General features: G+C 42.2%; 2 protein-coding genes and 1 long non-coding RNA gene across 6 annotated transcripts in view; 2 read left to right on the top strand and 1 right to left on the bottom strand.

The window, feature by feature from the left end:
• Nucleotides 1-10,511, top strand: part of LOC109448264 (acyl-coenzyme A thioesterase 1) — a 38,421-nt gene extending 27,910 nt beyond the window's left edge. For 2 of the 3 annotated variants that reach the window (XM_074327237.1, XM_019733392.2), the window contains 3 exons: nt 3,786-4,411; nt 6,887-7,089; nt 9,765-10,511. In XM_074327237.1, coding sequence (XP_074183338.1) covers nt 3,826-4,411; nt 6,887-7,089; nt 9,765-10,382 — 1,407 coding nt within the window. In that variant the 5' untranslated portion in view covers nt 3,786-3,825 and the 3' untranslated portion in view covers nt 10,383-10,511. Of the gene's footprint in view, nt 1-3,785; nt 4,412-5,704; nt 6,476-6,886; nt 7,090-9,764 lie in introns of those variants that run through there. The other variant, XM_074327238.1, reaches the window with a different exon arrangement.
• Nucleotides 4,415-10,614, bottom strand: LOC141570528 (uncharacterized). Its single transcript, XR_012494608.1, has 4 exons — nt 10,509-10,614; nt 9,716-9,836; nt 5,623-5,710; nt 4,415-4,552 (listed from the first exon to the last, which is right to left on the bottom strand). It is a non-coding gene; the product is annotated as an uncharacterized LOC141570528 (long non-coding RNA).
• A 5,465-nt stretch (nt 10,615-16,079) lies between these two features.
• LOC109448266 (peroxisomal succinyl-coenzyme A thioesterase) lies at nt 16,080-19,597 on the top strand. 2 transcript variants are annotated; one of them, XM_019733394.2, is made up of 3 exons: nt 16,083-16,805; nt 17,752-17,954; nt 18,752-19,597. In XM_019733394.2, exons 1-3 carry the CDS (start codon nt 16,349-16,351, stop codon nt 19,355-19,357), a joined length of 1,266 nt encoding a protein of 421 aa, XP_019588953.2. In that variant the 5' UTR covers nt 16,083-16,348; the 3' UTR covers nt 19,358-19,597. The 2 variants fall into 2 exon arrangements, with proteins under 2 accessions (XP_074183340.1, XP_019588953.2); XM_074327239.1 differs by lacking the exon at nt 17,752-17,954 and having other exon boundaries at nt 16,080-16,897.

Raw genomic sequence — 19,597 nt, 5'->3', positions numbered from 1 at the left:
AATGTTAGAAAAACTGGCTAGAGAATCACAACAATTGACCTTTGAAAATGAAAAACAGGATTGGAAATCCAGCAATTGTTGGTTTGATAAAAAGAGAAGGCTCTGGTTTGGGCCAAATAACAACCCAGTCCTACCAAAGACTCTAAATTCCCACTCCTAACTACTGTACATGTATTCAACCATTGGTCCACTGACAAAATGATAGCATTCATGAATCAATATTGATGGGGAAATTATAAGGCTGCAAAAAGTGCCTACCTCAACTTGTCCCACTTCTCCAAAGTACAACTCAGGGAAACCTGTTCGTACTACTCCCAAACATTTTAAATTGTCTAATGAACCATTCAAGTTTTGACAAATGGATTTCATACAGCTTCCCTGTCTCATAGATATATTTTAGTCATGGTTTTTATGTTTTCACACTGGACTGGAACTTTCCCTTGTAGACAGGCTACTGCCTCTTCTGTCACTAACGTTCTTTTGGAAGATTATCCCTACCTGGGGAACCCCTCTTGAACTCCGTAGTAATCAGGGAACCCATTTTAGTGGTCAGGTGCTTTGAGGAGTCTGTGCTGTTAGGCCAGTTTTACAACACTTTCACTGTGCTTACCACCCTCAATGCTCAGGTTTAGCTCAATGCACTAATGGCATTATTAAGATTCAACTTGCAAAATTTGTAGAGACCCTCCAAATACCTTGGTCAAAAGTATTCCCTTGGTCCTTATAAATCTCAGATTCACCCCCTAGAACTCATAAATTCTCACCCTTCGAGATAGTCACAGGGCACCCAATGTACCTTGCCCCTGCCTCTTTTGATCCACAGCTGATATAAGGAGGTATACTTCAGTATTGTAAAGGCCTTATTCCTGCTATCAAAATTAGCCATGTTCTGGCAGAGCAATCTTGTCACAATACACTCCAGGGAAATATAACTTTGCAACCTGGAGATTTTGGCTATTAGAAAAGACACCTCTGGAAAAACTCTTCAACCTCACTGTAAAACCCCCTATCATTGCTAACCAACTCTGTGCTACCAAATTCCAGGGAATAAACTCCTGTATTCACATGACACATCTAAAGAAAGCACCTAAACTAGACCTGCACACAATCTGGTGACGTAAAGGTGAAGATTTCCCCAAATTAAAACAGACAACACCTAATGAGACAGCTTTCCCAAGATGTTCAGATGAGGCCAATTACAAGATTTAAAATTCACAGAAGCCTCTCTTTCATATTGACTATTAACTGGTCTAGATTCTTATTCAATTAATAGTCTATGAATTTGTAACCTACAAAAGGAAAGGGCTGTACTTTTTTTTAAAGTTTTTATTTTTCCAGGACCCATCAACTCCAAGTCAAGTAGTTGTTTCAATCTAGTTGTGGAGGGCACAGCTCCCAGTGGCCCATGCGGGGATTGAACCGGCAACCTTGTTGTTAAGAGCACCATGCTAACCTGCTGCCAAAAGGCTGTATTTTTTTTTATTGTTGGGGAAGGGGAACAGGACTTTATTGGGAAACAGTGTGTACTTCCAGGCCTTTTTTCCAAGTCAAGTTGTTGTCCTTTCCATCTTAGTTGTGGAGGGTGCCGTTCAGCTTCAAGTTGTTGTCCTTTCAGTCTTAGTTGTGGAGGGTGCAGCTCAGCTCCAGGTCCAGTTGCAGTTTTCTAGTTGCAGGGGGCACAGCCCACCATCCCTTGCGGGAGTCGAACCGGCAACCTTGTGGTTGAGAAGATGCATTCCAACCAACTGAGCCATCCAACCAACTGCAGCTCAGCTTAAGGTGTCGTGTTCAATTTTTTTTTAGTTGCATGGGGCAGAACCCACCATCCCTTGCGGGAGTCAAGGAATCGAACTGGCAACCTTGTGGTTGAGAGGATGCGCTCCAACCAACTGAGCCATCCGGGAGCTCAGCGGCAGCTCAGCTCAAGGTGCCATGTTCAATCTTAGTTGCAGGGGGCACTGCCCACCATCCATCCCTTGCGGGACTCGAGGAATTGAACTGGCAACCTTGTGGTTTAGAGCCCACTGGCCCATGTGGGAATCGAACCGGCAGCCTTTGGAGTTAGGAGCATGGAGCTCTAACCGCCTGAGCCACGGGGCCGGCCCCAAAAGGCTGTATTTTTAATAAGACATTTTGTTCCAAAGAATTTCTTTTGATATAATAATACTGTTTAATTGCTTTATGTTTTATTCCTGCATTGTCTGTTTCCAAAGCATTTGTTTAATTCTTTCTGTTCTGAGTATGCCTTTGCCATATTCACTATTCTAAGATACAGACTTTAGATGGGAAATGCCTGAGAAATCTCCTACCCTTACTTGTTACTCAAATGTGACAACAATAGGCTTCCAATCTGTGCATTTTCCCTCCAACATGGGACATAACATCCAGGAAAGGTCCTTTATGGCACCAAGGGACAAAAGGCTACTGAGTCCAGAAAAACCTGACTCTTGATTAGTGATGCTTATGGAGAAAGAACTTGATCAAAAGGGGGAAATGTGAAAATTAATAAAAACCTCATTTAAAAAGGAGGCAAGAGGCTAGAAGAGAGAACTTGCACACAGATCACTCAACTCACACTACTGACCCCCACAGGAAAAGAACATACCTTGCATCTCCCACAGGAAGTGATACTACTTTACTACCTCAGTAGGAGGAAGAAAAAAATTCCTCCTTGCCTGGTAGGAGCTGGGACAATGGGGGACGGCCATAACTCAGCCAACGAAGTCACTGTACTTCCAAATTTTAGTTTCCTTCAATAGACTGTTCCTTTACAACAGCCCATCCCAGGTCCATAAAAGAGCATTTCTTGGGCCCGCCCGGTGGTTGGAGCGCGTGCTCCTAACCCCGAGGTCGAAGGTTTGATTTCCACATGGGCCAGTGAGCTGTACCCTCTACAGCTAAGATTGTGAACAACGGCTCTCCCTGGAGCTGGGCTGCTGTGATCGGCATGGTCTGCTGTGGGCTGCTGTGTGCTGCCATGAGCGGCTGGTGGTCAGCATGAGTGGCTCACAGCCAGCTCGCTGTGAGCTACTGTGAGCTGGCGACCAACTGCCTCAGCAGGGGGAGGCCTCCCCCCGCAAGGCTCATACCAGCATGGACCAGGGAGCTGTATACTGTACACTGTACATAACTAGACTGAGAAACAACAGCTTGAACCAGAGTGTGTGTGGGGGAAGCGGAAGAAAGAGGAAAAAAACAATTTATAAATAAATAAATAAATAAGAGGCCTATGATTACCGTGTTTCCCCAAAAATAAGACCTAGCCAGACCATCAGCTCTAATGCGTCTTTTGGAGCAAAAATTAATATAAGACCGGGTCTTATTTTAGTATAAAAATGATTTTTGCTCCAAAAGACGCACTAGAGCTGATGGTCCAGCTAGATCTTATTTTCCGGGAAACACGGTATTAACAGACGTTAATTACTCAACATTGAAGTGATAAAATTCAATTCCAGTCCTGCACTCCTCTCAGCCATTAAGCGTGGGAACTGAAGACTGCTATGTGCCGGGTTCCTTCAGGATCAACCCACTGCATAGGCGAAGCACTTCTGAGAGGCAGAAGTGGGGAATTCTTTCCCAAATAAAGTGGAAGTTTTTCAGCACAGGAGGCTTTAAGCACGTTCATGTGCATTTGTTGGCTCTTGCTTTTAAATGTAGGCCACTGACGTGGAAGTCTGGCCTCCAAACTGCATTTAGCAGGCCGCTCTGGCCCACTGGGCGCGGAGCCTGCAGATGCGCAGCGCGCCGCTAGAGGATCTCTAACCGGTTGCTAACTTTCTCCGCAGCCCTACTCAGTGGATCCGAGTTCTGAAATCAAGTCGCAAAATGATGGCCTCTTCTCCCGCTGTCCTGCGAGCGTCGGGACTCTGCCTAAGAAGCCCAAAGAGTTGGGCGTGGCTATCCGGGCTCCCAAAGGTGAGGCCTGGTGGCCCGGTCTCCTGGGCCCCTGCCCGGATGGCAGCGACCGTGACGCTGGAGCCCGCCGGCCGCTGCAGCTGGGACGAGCCGGTCCACATCGTCGTGCGCAGCCTGGCCCAAGGGCAGCAGGTCACGCTGCGCGCCTCCCTGCGCGACGAGAAGGGCGTGCTCTTCCGGGCCCACGCGCGATACTGCGCCGACGCCCGTGGCGAGCTGGACCTGACACGCGCGTCTGCGCTGGGCGGCAGCTTCACGGGGCTCGAACCCATGGGACTCCTCTGGGCTTTGGAGCCCGAGAAGCCCTTTCTGCGGCTGGTGAAGCGGGACGTGCAGACTCCATTCGCGGTGGAGCTGGAGGTGCTCGACGGTCACGAGCCGGAGGGCGGGCGGCTCCTGGGCAGGACGGTGCACGAGCGCCACTTCCTTCCCCCCGGGGTGCGGCGGGAGCCGGTGCGCGCGGGCCGGGTGCGCGCCACGCTCTTCCTGCCGCCAGGTGAGCGGACCGCTAACCTGTTTCTGCCTGTTTCTTTTCTTCTCCTTGGCTTCTACCGAGAGAACGAAGGTAGCTCCCAACGTTCCGGAGACAGGAATGGAATGTAAGGCTGGCTGGGGAAGGGGCTCTGCCGCTCCAAAACTGAGAGGTCAATTAAAAGACATCATAAAGAAAGGGAAAGACAGTTATAATGTTTAAAAAAACATGTACAGGTAGTTCAAGTTTTTAATTTTTTAAAAGTTTTTCAGTTTTATAACTTTGCTTATAATTCCCACAGTACATTAGTTTTAAGAAAATTATAGCATGAAGGAGGAAGGCCTCTTGCTATCAACTGGAAATCTGAAATTATTGGATAATTTTCCTATTACATAAAAAGCAATTGGCCAATGAAAAAAATTAAAAGATGCTTATCCTATTAGGAATCAGGGAAACACAAAATTGAACTACACATTTCATACCCTCAAAATTTACCAAAATTTAGAACTCTAACATTACCAGTTGTTGACAGGTATATAGTGGAAAAGGAACTCACATACACTGCTAAAAGGAATATATTTCTCTCCTCCTGGAAACAATTTTTTACTTAGAAATTTGACTATATCATTCTACTCCTGGTACATACACACCAATGGTATTGTTTGTAAGAACAAAAACAACTACAAACAGCCCAAATATCCATCAACAATAGAGATAACTAAACAGGTATATATTTACAGCAGCAAAAGTGATTGAACTGCAGCTACAAGAATCAACATGGATGAATCTCAGAAACAGTATTGACTGAAACAATCAAGTCCCAGAAGAACACAGTTTCATTACATTTAGATAAAATTCAAAAAGTAAGCGCAATAAACAAAATACTGCTTAAGGTAAACGTATAAGGGGTAATACAGTAAAGAAAACCAAGAGAATGATAAATCCAGGACAGTGGCTAGGGCGGGAAAGAGCACAGGTACTCAGATAGCTTCCATGGTTAGTACTGAGTTATTTCTTAAAAGTGTTGGGTATAAAGTGTTTGTTTTATTATTTTTCTTTAAATATTGCATGTTAAATACAAACTTTGTGTGCAAATGGTGAAAATATCTAGTAAATGGAATCATACCGAGCATGTAGCCTTTTGAGTCTAGTATAATGCATTTGAGATTCATTCATGTTGCTCCACGTATCAGTAGTTCCTTCTTGTTCCTTAGTACCCCATTATATGGACGTACCACAGGTTATTTATTCATTCACCAGTTGACGTGTTACAGGAGTCTTGGTTCTTCTTGCCAACACAGTGAAGAATCAAAGGTCAGCAAGCTGATTAATATGCAAACAAGGTTTATTAGTGATAGGTTCTTAGGGAAGAGAATGGGCCTAGCCAAGGTGGGGGAGAGGGGGGCAGACAGAGAGAAGCCTAGGCCCCTGGTGTTAGTGATACATTCTCAGGGAAGAAAACAGGCCCAGCCAAGGCGAGAGAGAGAGATAAAGGGGGAGAGGGAGAGAGAATGAGTGGGATATATTCTCAGGGAAGAGAATGGGCCTAGCCAAGGTTGGAGAGAGAGGCCTAGGCCTCAGTATTAGTAATACGTTCTCAGGGAAAAGAACAGGCCCAGCCAAGGAGGGAGGGAGAGGGAGAAAAAGAGGGAGAGAGAAAACGTGTGGGTGAGACAGCCCTTGTCTCAGTATAGTTTGCTGGGTGGGGTGAGGGAGTTACATATTGATATGGCAGGAAAAGGTGGTATATGCTCTTCCACAGGGGGGCATGATCTCCTAACATGGGTGGAGGTCGGTTGACTCAGATCCTTATCTTGCTCCAGACCACCTCTTGTCATCTGTTGTTATAAAAACAGATACTTGGCTGGAGGCAGTTAAAGTTAATTATGAGCTTTTTCTCTAGGCACTATGGACCCCTCCCACCCTTCCTCCTCCATTTTCTAACTTCTACCTAACAAAGACATTTGGGTTTCAAGTCTTTGAAGATTATGAATCGTCACTACAAACACTTGCGTACAAGTTTTTGTGTGAACACAGGTTTTCATTTCTCTTGGGTAATTACCTAGGAGTGAAATTGCTGGATTATATGTAAGTATGTGTTTAACTTTATAAGAAATTGCCCAAACTGTTTTCCAAAGTGGCTGTATCATTTTGCATTCACACGAGCAATGAGCGTTTCAGTTGCTCCACATCCTCATTAGCATTTGGCATTGTCAATTTCATGGGAAGAGGGAAATGGTTTGCTTTTCATTGTCTATAAATTATTTTTAATCATAAAAGTAATACATAATTTTTGTAAAAATGTGGGGATTTGAGGCATTGGGTGTAGAAGGGAATTGGATTTAGCCTATGCTGCTGTCTGGATCTTTGAAGACTACAGGTCTTTCAGCATTTCTGATTGTCAATATAAAACTTTGACAAATAGGCAACAAATAGCTTTTAATTCCCCTGCAAAGAGTTTTAGGAATAATTTAATTTTGTGTTTTGTTTCTTTCAAAGAACCTGGGCCCTTTCCTGGGATTGTGGACATTTTTGGAGCTGGAGGTGGCCTTCTGGAATATCGAGCTAGTCTGCTGGCTGGGAAGGGTTTTGCTGTGATGGCTTTGGCTTATTATAACTATGAAGACCTCCCCAAGAGCATGGAGACCCTCCACTTGGAGTACTTTGAAGAAGCTGTGAACTACCTGTGTAATCACCCTCAGGTCGGAACTTTTCTAAGTTTTGTGGTCTACATACCGTGTTTCCCCAAAAATAAGACCTCGCCAGACCATCAGTTCTAATGTGTCTTTTGGAGCAAAAATTAATGTAAGACCCGGTCTTATTTTACTATAAGACCCGGTCTTATATAACATAATATATACTACCAGATCTTAATTTTTGCTACAAAAGACGCATTAGAGCTGATTATCTGGCTAGGTCTTACTATCGAGGAAACATGGTATAGCTTAACAATAGATCATCCCCTTGCGGCTTGAGCTTGGAATGTCCCCTGTCCCACCCAGGTCCCTTTTTTTATGATTAATACCCTAAGGCTAATTGATCACAATCTCTATGGTTTAGTTAATTCCATCATTGTTCCTGGGTTGCAGACTCCACCTGAGAATCAGTGGCCAGAGGGAAGGCTACTATTATGTATCCTCTGGAGGAATGCCCAGATTTTGCCTTAAATACCCCAAGCTGGGCTGAGCCTGTTAAGGCAATTTTGGAGGCACCTTCTCAGACCAGAGGTGCTCTGATAATAAACGCTTATTTATGACCCAACTTCTGTGTCAGTCTATTGGCTGAGCAGCACAGGCTGCACGAGCCCCAGACTCATTTGGCCTCAGGTTTCACTAGGAAATATTTTGAGGGTTCTAAGCTCAGGATATCAGAGGATCAGAAGACAAACCTTGCTAAATTTATTTTTTTAATTTAAAAAAAAATTTTTTTAAAGATTTTTATTAAAATATAGCTAACATACGGGCTGGCCCAGTGGCTCAGGCAGTTAGAGCTCCATGCTACTAACTCCGAAGGCCGCCGGTTCGATTCCCACATGGGCCAGTGGGCTCTCAACCACAAGGTTGCCCGGCTGCGCCCCCTGCAACTGGCAACGGCAACTGGACTGGGGGCTGAGCTGCGCCCTCCACAACTAGGACTGAAGGGACAACAACTTGACTTGGAAAGAAAAGTCCTGGAAGTACACACTGTTCCCCAATAAAATCCTGTTCCCCTTCCCCAACAAAAATATCTTTAAAATAAATAAATAAATAAATAAATAAAATTTAAAAAATATATATAGCTAATATACAATATTATATTAGTTTCAGGTGTACACCATAGTTATTCAACATTTGTATTTCTCTGTATGACTTTCTCAGTACAGTACCCTTTAGTCCCTCCATGTTATTGCAGATGGCAAGATTTCATTATTTTTTATGGCTGAGTAATATTCCATTGTATATATGTACCACCTCTTCTTTATCCATTCATCCATTTGGGGACAGCCAGGTTGCCTTCAGATCTTGGCTACTGTAAATAATGTTGCAATGAAGATATGGATGCACACATCACCTCAAAGCAGTGTTTTGGGTTTCTTTGTATAAATACAGAGAAGTGGGATTACTGGGTCCTTCTTTGTCTCTTGTTATAGCCTCTATTTTAAAGTCTATTTTGTCTAGTTTAAGTATTGCTACCCCAGCTTTTTGTTTGTTTCCATTTTCATGAAATATCTTTTTCTATCCCTTTACTTTTAGTTTGTGTGTGTCTTTTGATCTGAAGTGAGTCTCTTGTAAGCAGCATATGTATTAGTCTTGTTTTCTTATCCATTCAGCCATCCTATGTCTTTTGATTGGAGCATTTAATCCATTTACATTTAAAATAATTGCTGATAGATATGTAGCTCTTGCCATTTCACTATATTTTCCCTTCTTCCCCCTCCTCCCCCCCCCCAGCCCTTTAAAATTTTTTGTAATACTGGTTTGGTGGTGATGAACTCCATTAGTTTTTTTCGTCTGAGAAGCTTTTTATCTCTCCTTTGATTCTAAATGATAACTTTGCTGGGTAAAGTAATCTTGGTTGTAGTTCCTTGCTTTTCATCACTGAATATTTTGGAGAAGTGGAAAGCAAACATCAGTGAAGTCTGGCAGGATGGATGGGCAGTATGGATGCTTATTTGAAACTTGTGGTCATGAAATGAAAGTCAGATAACAGTACAAATGTGTATTTTTTTCTCCAGCAATGTTCATTTGTACAAATACAGGCCTAGAGGAAGTGAATACATGGATTTAACTAACGTTAGCACTTTTCCAGGCAAGTATGACCAAAGGAAGAGAGGTATTAAAGGAGCTAAGAGTGCTTGCAAGGGAGTGATAATAATAATGAAACTTGAAATCTAAGCTGGATGAGGTGTGAAGTGAGAACATGAAAGGTTTAGATAGTGAAAAAAGTGGTAGTCAAGGTCTCAAAGAGATGGAAACATGTGATACTAAAATGCTAAACTGGAAGTATTTAAGATGGCGATGAGAGAGTAAACTGCTTGAAGTTGAGATTTTGGAGATGAGGTACTTACTGATGATGACTTGGTTTAGGTTATGACAATGGGAGTGGGTGGCTGAGGTGTGTTAAAGAAAATGATCATTGGAGGTATGGAGGTTAAAAAAATGAGAGGACAAAGTACTTAGTAGATCATTTACATGGCTGTTGAAGTCACCAAGAATGGTGATGCAGAAATTGTGGAAAGGAAAAGGAAAGGAAGAATAAGTAGAGATCCCAAGGTTGCAAATCTTGATAAATGGTAAGAGCCCTGATTCAGGCTGTTCCAACTGACTTCCAATTCCAGGCACTACTCACCACACTGATTCATGGACGCATTCTCCTTTTTCCTCTGTCCTTATCTCAGGTAAAGGGTCCAGGAGTCGGGCTGCTTGGAATTTCCAAAGGGGCTGAGCTCTGCCTCTCCATGGCCTCGTTCCTGAAGGGCATCACTGCCGTAGTCATGATCAATGGCTCAATGATCAATGTTGGAGGAGCCTTACACTACAAGGATGAGACTCTGCCCCCTATAGGTCTGGACCCAAATCGAATCAAGGTGACTAAAGATGGCTTGGCAGACATTTTGGATATCCTGAACAGCCCTTTGGAAGAATCTAACCAGAAGAGCATCATTCCTGTGGAAAGGGCTGAGAGCACCTTCCTGTTCATTGTAGGTCAGGATGACCATAACTGGAAGAGTGAATTCTATGCTAATGAGGCCTCTAAGCTCTTACAGGCCAATGGTAAAGAGAAGCCCCAGATCATCTGTTACCCAGGGACTGGACACTACATTGAACCTCCTTACTTCCCCATGTGCAGGGCTTCCCTGCACACTTTGGTGGGCCGTCCCGTCATCTGGGGAGGGGAGCCCAGGGCTCATGCCATGGCCCAGGAGGATGCTTGGAAGCAGATCCAGATTTTCTTCCACAAACACTTGGGTGGGGAAAAGGGAACAATCCCACCAAAACTGGAATCTTTTATTTGATTGTGTGGCATCTCTGGTACTAATTTATCCTGGGAACAGCTGCCACAATTAGTGTGTATGTGTAATTTGTTTCTTTTTAATAATTACTTAAGAGTTTTCCCCTCCTCACTGTTAAAATGAACTTACCAATGAGTTTTCAAGAGTTTTATAAACTACATGCCTTTTCAGTTGTTTGGGAGAAGAGTGATTCTGCAGAACACACAACAGATGGGAAAAGCATCCTTTTAGTCTCTCACAACACATAAGGCTTCAGCTCTGAAAGGAAAGTGAGTACAGTTGTATCTCGGTTTTCGAACATCTCCGTTGATGAACATTTCGGTTCACGAACGCTGTAAACCCAGAAATAAATGCTTTGGATTTTGAACACTCTTCAGAAGTCGAACATGTCACGCGGCTTCCGCTGAGTGCAAGATCTGAGGCCTAGCTGTCGGCTGTTTTCGAATATTTCAGTATTCAAACAATCTTCCGTAACGGATTAAGTTCGAAAACCAAGGTACCACTTATTAACAGTGACTCATACATCATTTTTGCTCAGTAATTATTTATTACTTGTTGAATTTAATAATTTGATTAATAAATGATTACCTATCATAGAAAAACATATAATACCAAAAATATTATCATATTTGAGTTTCTCCTTTAAGAATGGAGGTGAGTATCTTAGCTATAAATTACTAGTTAGATTACTACTTAGATGTAAAACTACTAAAAATTTTTATAGCAGATACATTTTTAGTTCTTTGATATCTTCTCCTTGGATGAATAAGGAGTCTCCTAGTGCAAATAAATTTTAAGTTATGTTTCTATTTACACTTATGGGCCTTTATGATTTAGTTGTTTTGAAAACTGGTAAAACATTATTTAAATGAATTACATAAGTGATTTTAACAATGATTAATGTGAAAAATAAATGATTTAATATTTACATCACTTGTTATAAATAGTTCCACAATAAGCTTACTAAACTTTTCTTAAACCTTAATGTATTTAAAGTAAAAATAATACCTTAATTTACGATTATGGTGTTATTTCCTCAGTTATCTTTTTTAATAAAGCAATTCTTGGTGGATTTTTTTCCTCTCAAAAACAGTACAATGCTCTTTATGTTTTGTCTGCTTTTTCTTCTATACCACTGTGTGCTTGTCACTTAATCATCACCAATCTGTGAGGCAGGTGTCATCTTCATTTTAGCAATGAGGAAACCAAGTCTCAGAGAAGTTCTTCACATAGTGAACATAGAGCTGGGGCTCAGTATCCCAAATTTAGTTTCTTCTTTGTTAAGCTGTTTCTCTTATCTCTGCTGTTCTTCAATTTTAGGGGGCACAGAGCCATTTGTCCCTTGATTGCTGCCTCTTCTCATCTACCAAGTAGAATGCGCATTTGTGTGCATTCACATTCACCCACAGTGTTGTGCTTTTCGGGTGCATCATGAATTCCCTTAAAGTCCATTGATGCTCTCTGTAGGATAACCAATTGGGAACTTGTGGAGAATAGTGAGAAAGTTGAACCAGCTCATTGGAATTTTAGGGATGTGCAAACTGTCAAACCAGTGTAATTTCTTGTTTTTTCATAGAAAACATTTCATTTTTTACTTCCATATTGAAGTCCATCGGTATCCAGTATTTTGTTTCTATTTTTTGTCTTAGTTCTTGTGGTGATATTACCACAGAATATTAAGTTTGCTTCATTTCCTGACTAATACAGAAAAATTAGATGATTCTCTGCCTGATGTAGAAAGGTGGTTTCTTCAGCCTCACTGTCAGCTGCCTGTCACTTTTGGGCATCTCTTCTCTGCATCAGCTCTTCATAGTGTCAATACAGATTGCTGATTGAGCTGACAAGAATATTGTATCTTCCATACTTGCGATATTCACCAGAAATAGTTTCTAGGAATAGGACACAGACTTCTTCCCTCCCTCACCATTTTGGCAACATTCGTTTGTGCCCTATTTCAATACATGTTACTATTCCAATATCAACAAAATTTATGCCAGGAACATATGTGTGTTTACCTTACCTCTGTAGGGGAGGCAAAACTGCCTCTATCCTCTTAGGATTTCTGGTTGGACCTGAGAATTAAATTCACATAACACAGATTAATAAGAAAAAAGCATACCAATTTTATTTTTACACATGCAGAAAGTCTCCACAAGAAAAGTAAGACCCAAAGAAGAGTCAGAACCTAAGTACTTAATATACTAAATTGAACAGAGTGGCAACTGTGGAAAATAAAATATATGGGGAAACTAGAGGAAGAGAAATTATTTTAACAAGATCTTGTGCAGAATTAATCCCTTAATAAGAATTATGACTGTTAATGGGACTAATTAAGGAATTTGGAAGTTGACTTTTAGGAGGCTTGTGTATTTAGATTTGAACACAGAATTTGACATTAGAAAATACATGTTAGGAAACGTGAATAAATTTAGCACATAGCAGTATTTCACTGCAAGATGAAAATTCTCCCATAGTTTATCTTTAATTCTCAAAATCAAGTGGAAACAAGTCAGGTGAAGGAGTGCAGGGGATGCTACCCCAAAATGTCATTTGGAATATTGCTTATTTTGAGCTAAAGGCACTTGAAAAACAGCAGGTGCAAGAAGGGCACTCATTCCTATTTTTTTTCCCTAAAAGCAGAAGATGAAACTCATGTGAGAGCTGCCCACACCCTATACCAGGAGGAAACAGTCTTATCACTAGAAGTAAGAGTTAAGGCTAAGAGAATTCTGCACAAGATCTTGTTAAAATAATTTCTCTTCCTCTAGTTTCCCCATATATTTTATTTTCCACAGTTGCCACTCTGTTCAATTTAGTATATTAAGTATTTCGGTTTTGACACTTCTTTGGGTCTTCCTTTTCTTGTGGAGACTTTCTGCATGTGTAAAAATAAAATTGGTATGCTTTTTTCTTCTTAATCTGTGATATATCAATTTAATTCTCTGGTCCAACCAGAAACCCTAAGAGGATAGAGACATTTTTGCTTCCCCTACACAGGTGAGATAAGGTAATGAACTGGTAACATTACTTATTTTAGAAACTGCATTCAGGATCATTGTGGCATTGGGAACCAGTCAGAATCTTCTGTAAACACATACTAACTGAGCTAGAGGCTTCTGGGGCGTTTAACTTGGTGTTACACTTAAGACTTCACTCAATAAAATGTTAAGAATTGGCGTGGGAAAGGATCCTAGTTATAAATATAGAGACTTAAAATCTCCACAGTAGACAGAGAGGGGAGGGAGAAAAGAGCAATGGCAGCTCTGCCGGGTGGGGGACTATACTAAATACTTCCAGTTCAAGAAGAAAGGAATATGCAAGTAAATAAACCTACATAAAGAAAAAAGAAGAAAGGAACAAAGTCCTCTTTTGTGGGAAGGAGGGGGAGGTTGTCCCCAGTGAGCCAGTATGTTCAGTGACCTGAAGTTAAGTCCTGATAGTGACATTCACACACCCCACATATTTACTCAGCCTACAGTCACTTCTCATTTAGGAAAGAGGTCTGTTGAGGAAAAAAAGACTTCTACAACTGCAGAGGAAACATGCAAGCTACCTACACCAATAAATAAATGAAGGATTTATATAGGAAATTACAAATATGATTGCTGAGATAACCAATTCAGTAGATAAGTTGAAAAACAAAATGGACATGGCTAATAGCCAAATTAGGAATTTGGGGGGGAAAAAAGTTAAATCTCTCATAACTTTGCTGAAGAATGAGAGGAAGGAAATGTATGAGAAAAAATTAAGGAATGGACGATTGCAACACACACACTGTTCTACTAACAGCAGTGGTCTTGGCTTTGGATTAACAAATTTACAAAACAGAATAGATTTTGCTCAGCACCACATTTACTTAGCTTTAAGAATTCAGGCTAAGAAAAAACACAGCCACAGAATAGTCATTCTGCACCTAGGATGCACGTGGTCACATGAGATGAGGGTATTTGCAGACAATTTCAGGCTGCAGATTAAAAGGCTCTACAAAGAAGTGAAAAGAAAATCATAAAAAATTCCCATTTGTGTATTGAAGAATTAACACTATCAAAAGGGAGGTCTGGCCTGTACTCTAGGCTACTGGAAGGTGATCTCTAGGCCCTTGATATATCATGACTGATAGCAGTATCTTTGCTCAGGGCCTTTGGTTCATACTGGATGACTTAGGGTGGGAGCTGCACATGCTTTAGGATAGGGCCTGGCCACACCAGACAGGTCTGCAAGTTGCAGAATAGTAAATACAGTATGTTCTCACTCCCATATATTTACATACTATAAACATACAGAAAAAAATCTAGACGGATGCACCCATCTTTGGAGAAAGGAGAGCTGGAGGAAGAAAAGACTCCATTATTTCACATTTTAAACGTTTCAGTATTGCTTACATCTGTTTTGAAAAATAAGTATTTTTTTCTTTAAAAAAGAACTATGATTTTTCTTTTACAGAGCAGTTTAAAAAGCAATATGCAAACCGATGACAATTATCTGGAGACCATGAGAAACAAAACATGCATAGGCTCAATCTCAGGCTATTATGAAATCAATAATTACATTTTGCTTCACAATATTCTTCTAAGACTTTCACATACACTATCATGTTTGACACCCATTTGGAAGACTTTTACCTTGTTACACACAAGAACTATGAGACCCTGAGAGAGAATACACTTAAGACTGCAGAACTAGTCAGTGCTGAAGCCAGAGCTAGAACTCTGATTATATTTCACCACAATGCCACTGATCACTTTTGAATTCACATCTGGAGTTAGTCAGGACTCTGGCACTTATTAGAAGGTAATCCTCAGTGGCTTAATATTCTCCAAGCATCAGGTTCCTCCTCTGCAGTATTTGAAAAATATTCCTAGTGTTTTGTGAACCTGTTAAATTTTGTATATAAAATAGATGGGGCATTGATAAAGAGTAGCTATTACTACAACACATATAAAATGCTGGGCATCCCTGAACATTATACCTATATTGCTTTTAGGGTCACATTCAAAAGGTTGACTCTTAGTATCTACTAAGGCTGAGCAGTCTCATTCTCTATGACACAGCAATTCCACTCCCAGGTGTTTCCCCACTGAAATGCACATTCATGTCCATCAATAGATAATTTCTTGAATGTTCAGAGCACTATTCCTAACAGTCCCAAACTGGGAACTACCAAATGTCCATAGGCAGTAAAACTGTCAAATAATTTTACGATCACAAAATGGAATACAATTTAGTAGTGATAATGACCAAACTACAACTACACCCAACAATACTGATGAATCTCACAAACATAAAGTTGAGTGAAAGCAGACAGACACTAAAGAAAACACACTGAAGGATTCAGTCCCATAAAATACAGACAGAAAAAAACTAACCCTTTTTGTTGGAACCAGGATAGAGTACCTTTAGAGAAGGGGAAAGTACCTGGAGAAGGAATGAAGGTGGTTTCTGGGCGGCTGGTAATGTTTCTGGATCCAAGTGCTTGTTATACTGGTATGTTCGGATTGTGAAAATTCATTGAACTGTACGTTATCGTTCATTAAAACTTTTTTGTTTTGCTTTTTAATTACTATGGAGAGGCTGGAATTCTTGGAATTCTTCCTAAAGTCGTTCAGCTCTGGTTTTACTACCAGTCGATTACTTGAATATCAACAAGTGAGAGTGGTTCGAGGCCTAGAAGCATCCTCTGGGTCCGCAGGTTCGGCACCACTTCTAGAGCCGTCCGTGAGCTCCCTTACCCGGGCCAGGAGAGCCACCTGGTGGTGCTTTTACCTCAAGACCAGTCCCGGACACGTGGTCCACGAGTCTGAAGAGTCCAGGCGACTCCAGAGGCGACTCAGCCACCGACTGCTCCCGGAGCCTGAGAACAACTGACCCAGTCGGACCTGCCGGCGCGCTTCCCAGAGGCAGGGACGGGATTCCGGCACCGGCCTGAGCTTCCCTGATCCGGGTCTGGACCGCAATAGCACCCGGCCGGGATGACGGCAACCGTGAGGCTGGAGCCCGCCGGCCGCTGCCGCTGGGACGAGCCCGTACGCATCGTCGTGCGCGGCCTGGTCCCGCGGCAGCCAGTCACGCTGCGCGCATACCTGCGCGACGAGAAGGGGACGCTCTTCCGGGCCCACGCGCGATACTGCGCCGACGCCCGAGGCGAGGTGGACCTGACGCGCGCGCCCGCGCTGGGCGGCAGCTTCGTGGGGCTCGAGCCCATGGGACTCCTCTGGGCCCTGGAGCCGGAGAAGCCTTTTTGGCGGTTTCTGAAGCGGGACGTGCAGACGCCCTTCGCCGTGGAGCTCGCGGTGCTCGACGGCCACGAGCCGGAGGGCGGGCGGCTCCTGGGCCGGACGGTGCACGAGCGCCACTTCCTTCCCCCCGGGGTGCGGCGGGAGCCGGTGCGCGCGGGCCGGGTGCGCGCCACGCTCTTCCTTCCCCCAGGTGAGCCTGGGCTGCTGGGGGTGCGGGAGCGTGTCCTCTGGGCCACCAGTGGTTTCTGGTACTGCTTCAGGGGAGTTTGTCTCGGAGACACGGTAAGAGCAACTGACGTTGGCTGAATCAGTGGCCGCACAACCAAGATAGGTTATTTTGATGTGTTAGGCTCTGTGGTATTCATTTTGTTTGCATAATCTCACTTAATCTCTATAATATTCCAATGAGGTGGCTACTGTTATACAGATTGAAAAAAAACAGGGTCAAGGTGGGTAGGCTTGTTTACTTTGCTACTAACTCCCTGACAGATCTCTACAGGCATCAGCTCTACAGGTCTTAAAAAAAATGACGACGGTTAAGGAAACAATTACCATGTTGCCTTTCCCTAGTGTCCTGAGTACACTGGGCTTCTTCTGCACCTCTTTTATGTTCCTCTCTACCGCAGATCACACTTCAGACTTCACTGCCTTCCTCACCTAAAGTTATCTCTAAGTATTTTTCTTTCCTCGTCTCTCTAGATAGCTGAAATATGATACACACAAAAAAGCTAAGGGTTGATGGAACACAACATAAAGCTTTGTTTCAAGATACTTAATTCTATGTCCAATCCTTTAACAGAACACTGAACCACACACTCTAAAATGTGAAATTCCTCCTCCTGTGATATACTCATTAATGAAAGACTTTGTTACTCTCTTTTACAACCACAGATTCTTAGAACCTTGAAGACAATTTATCAAAGAATCATATGGAGGGTAAACTCATCAATGAGAAGGTACCTTGTAGATTTTCCTCCCACCAAGGAACTTGTATCCCTTTTCAAGAGTAACTCAGGGAGCTGTTTTCCTTCCTTGGATTCACAGGAACCCACTAAATAATTTAGAAAGATCTCTTAAAGAAAAGCAAATTCTTTAAATTATATCATACCTTTCCATTATAATATTCCCTTCTCTAGGACCTGGACCTTTCCCAGGGATCATTGACCTCTTTGGTGTTGGAGGTGGTCTATTGGAATATCGAGCCAGCCTTCTGGCTGGCCACGGCTTTGCCACATTGGCTCTAGCTTATTACGACTTTGAAGATCTCCCCAAGGAATTTGACAGCATAAACATGGACTACTTTGAAGAAGCCCTGTGCTACATGCTTCAACACTCTGAGGTTCTCCTAATGTCCTTTATTGTATCATTTTCTCTAGATAGATTTCCAGAGCGTGTTGCTTTGCACTCACCTGTGCCACGTGCGCTAATGTTGCTCCACTCTTCTTTCAGAGGTTTCTTTTGGAGACTTCCTTGACTTTATGCTTACTTCCACTTTCTCTGTCAGATGGATTAATAATGCTGAATTAATCGTAAAAAGCGTGTGAGGTTTTATTTAAAGGAATTGTTTAGTAATATTAAAATTCCTTTCGTTATGGAGCTCCTAATTTGTTAGCTTTCCATGCTTGTTTTTAATCTTTTTCTGATGTCAGTATATCCTCAGATTTTGATCAGAACTTACCCACCAATTTCAGAAACTAACTACTATTTAATTGGACTCTGAAGTATTACTTTGTATATGTTAATCATTTGCTGATCTATTTGGATGGGGTCTGATGAATGATTCACTTCTTGGGACAGAACTTGGTTCCACACAGTTAGATACCCTGGCATGTTGAGACTTTGCTCATGCTCACCCGAATGAAGCCGTGAATTTAACAGGATCCATGACAGCAATCTTTAGTGGATGATTCTCTGGAACGAATATAACCAATTCCCAAATTTATCAGTGAGTTTAAGATTTGTTTGCCATGTGTCCTGCCAGATCTTCTTTACTACATGGAAAGAAATTCCTATTAACTGAGGCTGATTCTCTTATAGCCAATTCACAAATTTAAACTAATGGCATCTGTAGTTGCATTTAGAAAAACATTTTTCTATTGGGTAGGTTCTTGACTCTTCTCCTTTCTTTTCTTCCAGGTAAAGGGCCCAGGCATTGGGCTTCTGGGCATTTCTTTAGGGGCTGATATTTGTCTTTCCATGGCCTCATTTTTGAAGAACGTCTCAGCCACAGTTTCCATCAATGGATCTGGGTTCAGTGGAAACAAAAGTATATACTACAAGGAGACTTGCATCCCACCATTGGGCCATGACTTGAGAAGAATCAAGATAAATTTCTCAGGCCTCCTGGACATTGTGGATATACGGAATGATATTGTAGGAGGGCATGAGAACCTCAGCATGATTCCAATAGAGAAGGCCCAGGGGCCTATCCTCTTCATCGTTGGTCAGGATGACCATAACTGGAGGAGTGAGTTATATGCCCAAATAGCCTCTGAACGGTTACAGGCCCATGGAAAGGAAAAACCCCAGATCATCTCTTACCCTGGGACTGGGCATTACATCGAGCCTCCTTACTTCCCCTGGTGCCCAGCTTCCCTGCACAAATTACTGAAACAGCCTGTGATCTGGGGTGGGGAGCCCAGGGCTCATTCTAAGGCCCAGGTTGATGCTTGGAAGCAGATTCTAACCTTCTTCTACACACATCTTGGAGGTAACTGGAAGGGTGCTTCCCCCAAATTGTAATGCATTGCTCTACTGTTGACATGAGAGATACAAGGTCAGATTTTAGTGCTTAATAATCTTATATGAATCAGTTTCTCCCTAAATAATGAAAAATTCATGTCATTGGTATTAATTATGTATTTTAGGTAACTTTTTTGAATAAGTTATTTTTCCACTAATTTTATTAATGTAACACCTGCCTACTGTAGAAGATTAATTGGAGGTATACAACACAAAAAAGTAAAAAGCATACTATTAAGA

Source organism: Rhinolophus sinicus, linkage group LG03, assembly GCF_036562045.2.
Source record: "Rhinolophus sinicus isolate RSC01 linkage group LG03, ASM3656204v1, whole genome shotgun sequence".
Taxonomy (NCBI): Eukaryota; Metazoa; Chordata; class Mammalia; order Chiroptera; family Rhinolophidae; genus Rhinolophus; species Rhinolophus sinicus.
This window is presented reverse-complemented; position numbering and strand designations above follow the sequence as displayed.

Bases quoted from the DNA above. Each gene is read 5' to 3' on its own strand.
- LOC109448266 (XM_019733394.2), top strand. From the start codon at position 16,349: ATGACGGCAACCGTGAGGCTGGAGCCCGCCGGCCGCTGCCGCTGGGAC. The intron at 16,806-17,751 runs GTGAGCCTGGGC...TCCCTTCTCTAG, and splicing joins CACGCTCTTCCTTCCCCCAG to GACCTGGACCTTTCCCAGGG. The intron at 17,955-18,751 runs GTTCTCCTAATG...CTTTTCTTCCAG, and splicing joins ACATGCTTCAACACTCTGAG to GTAAAGGGCCCAGGCATTGG.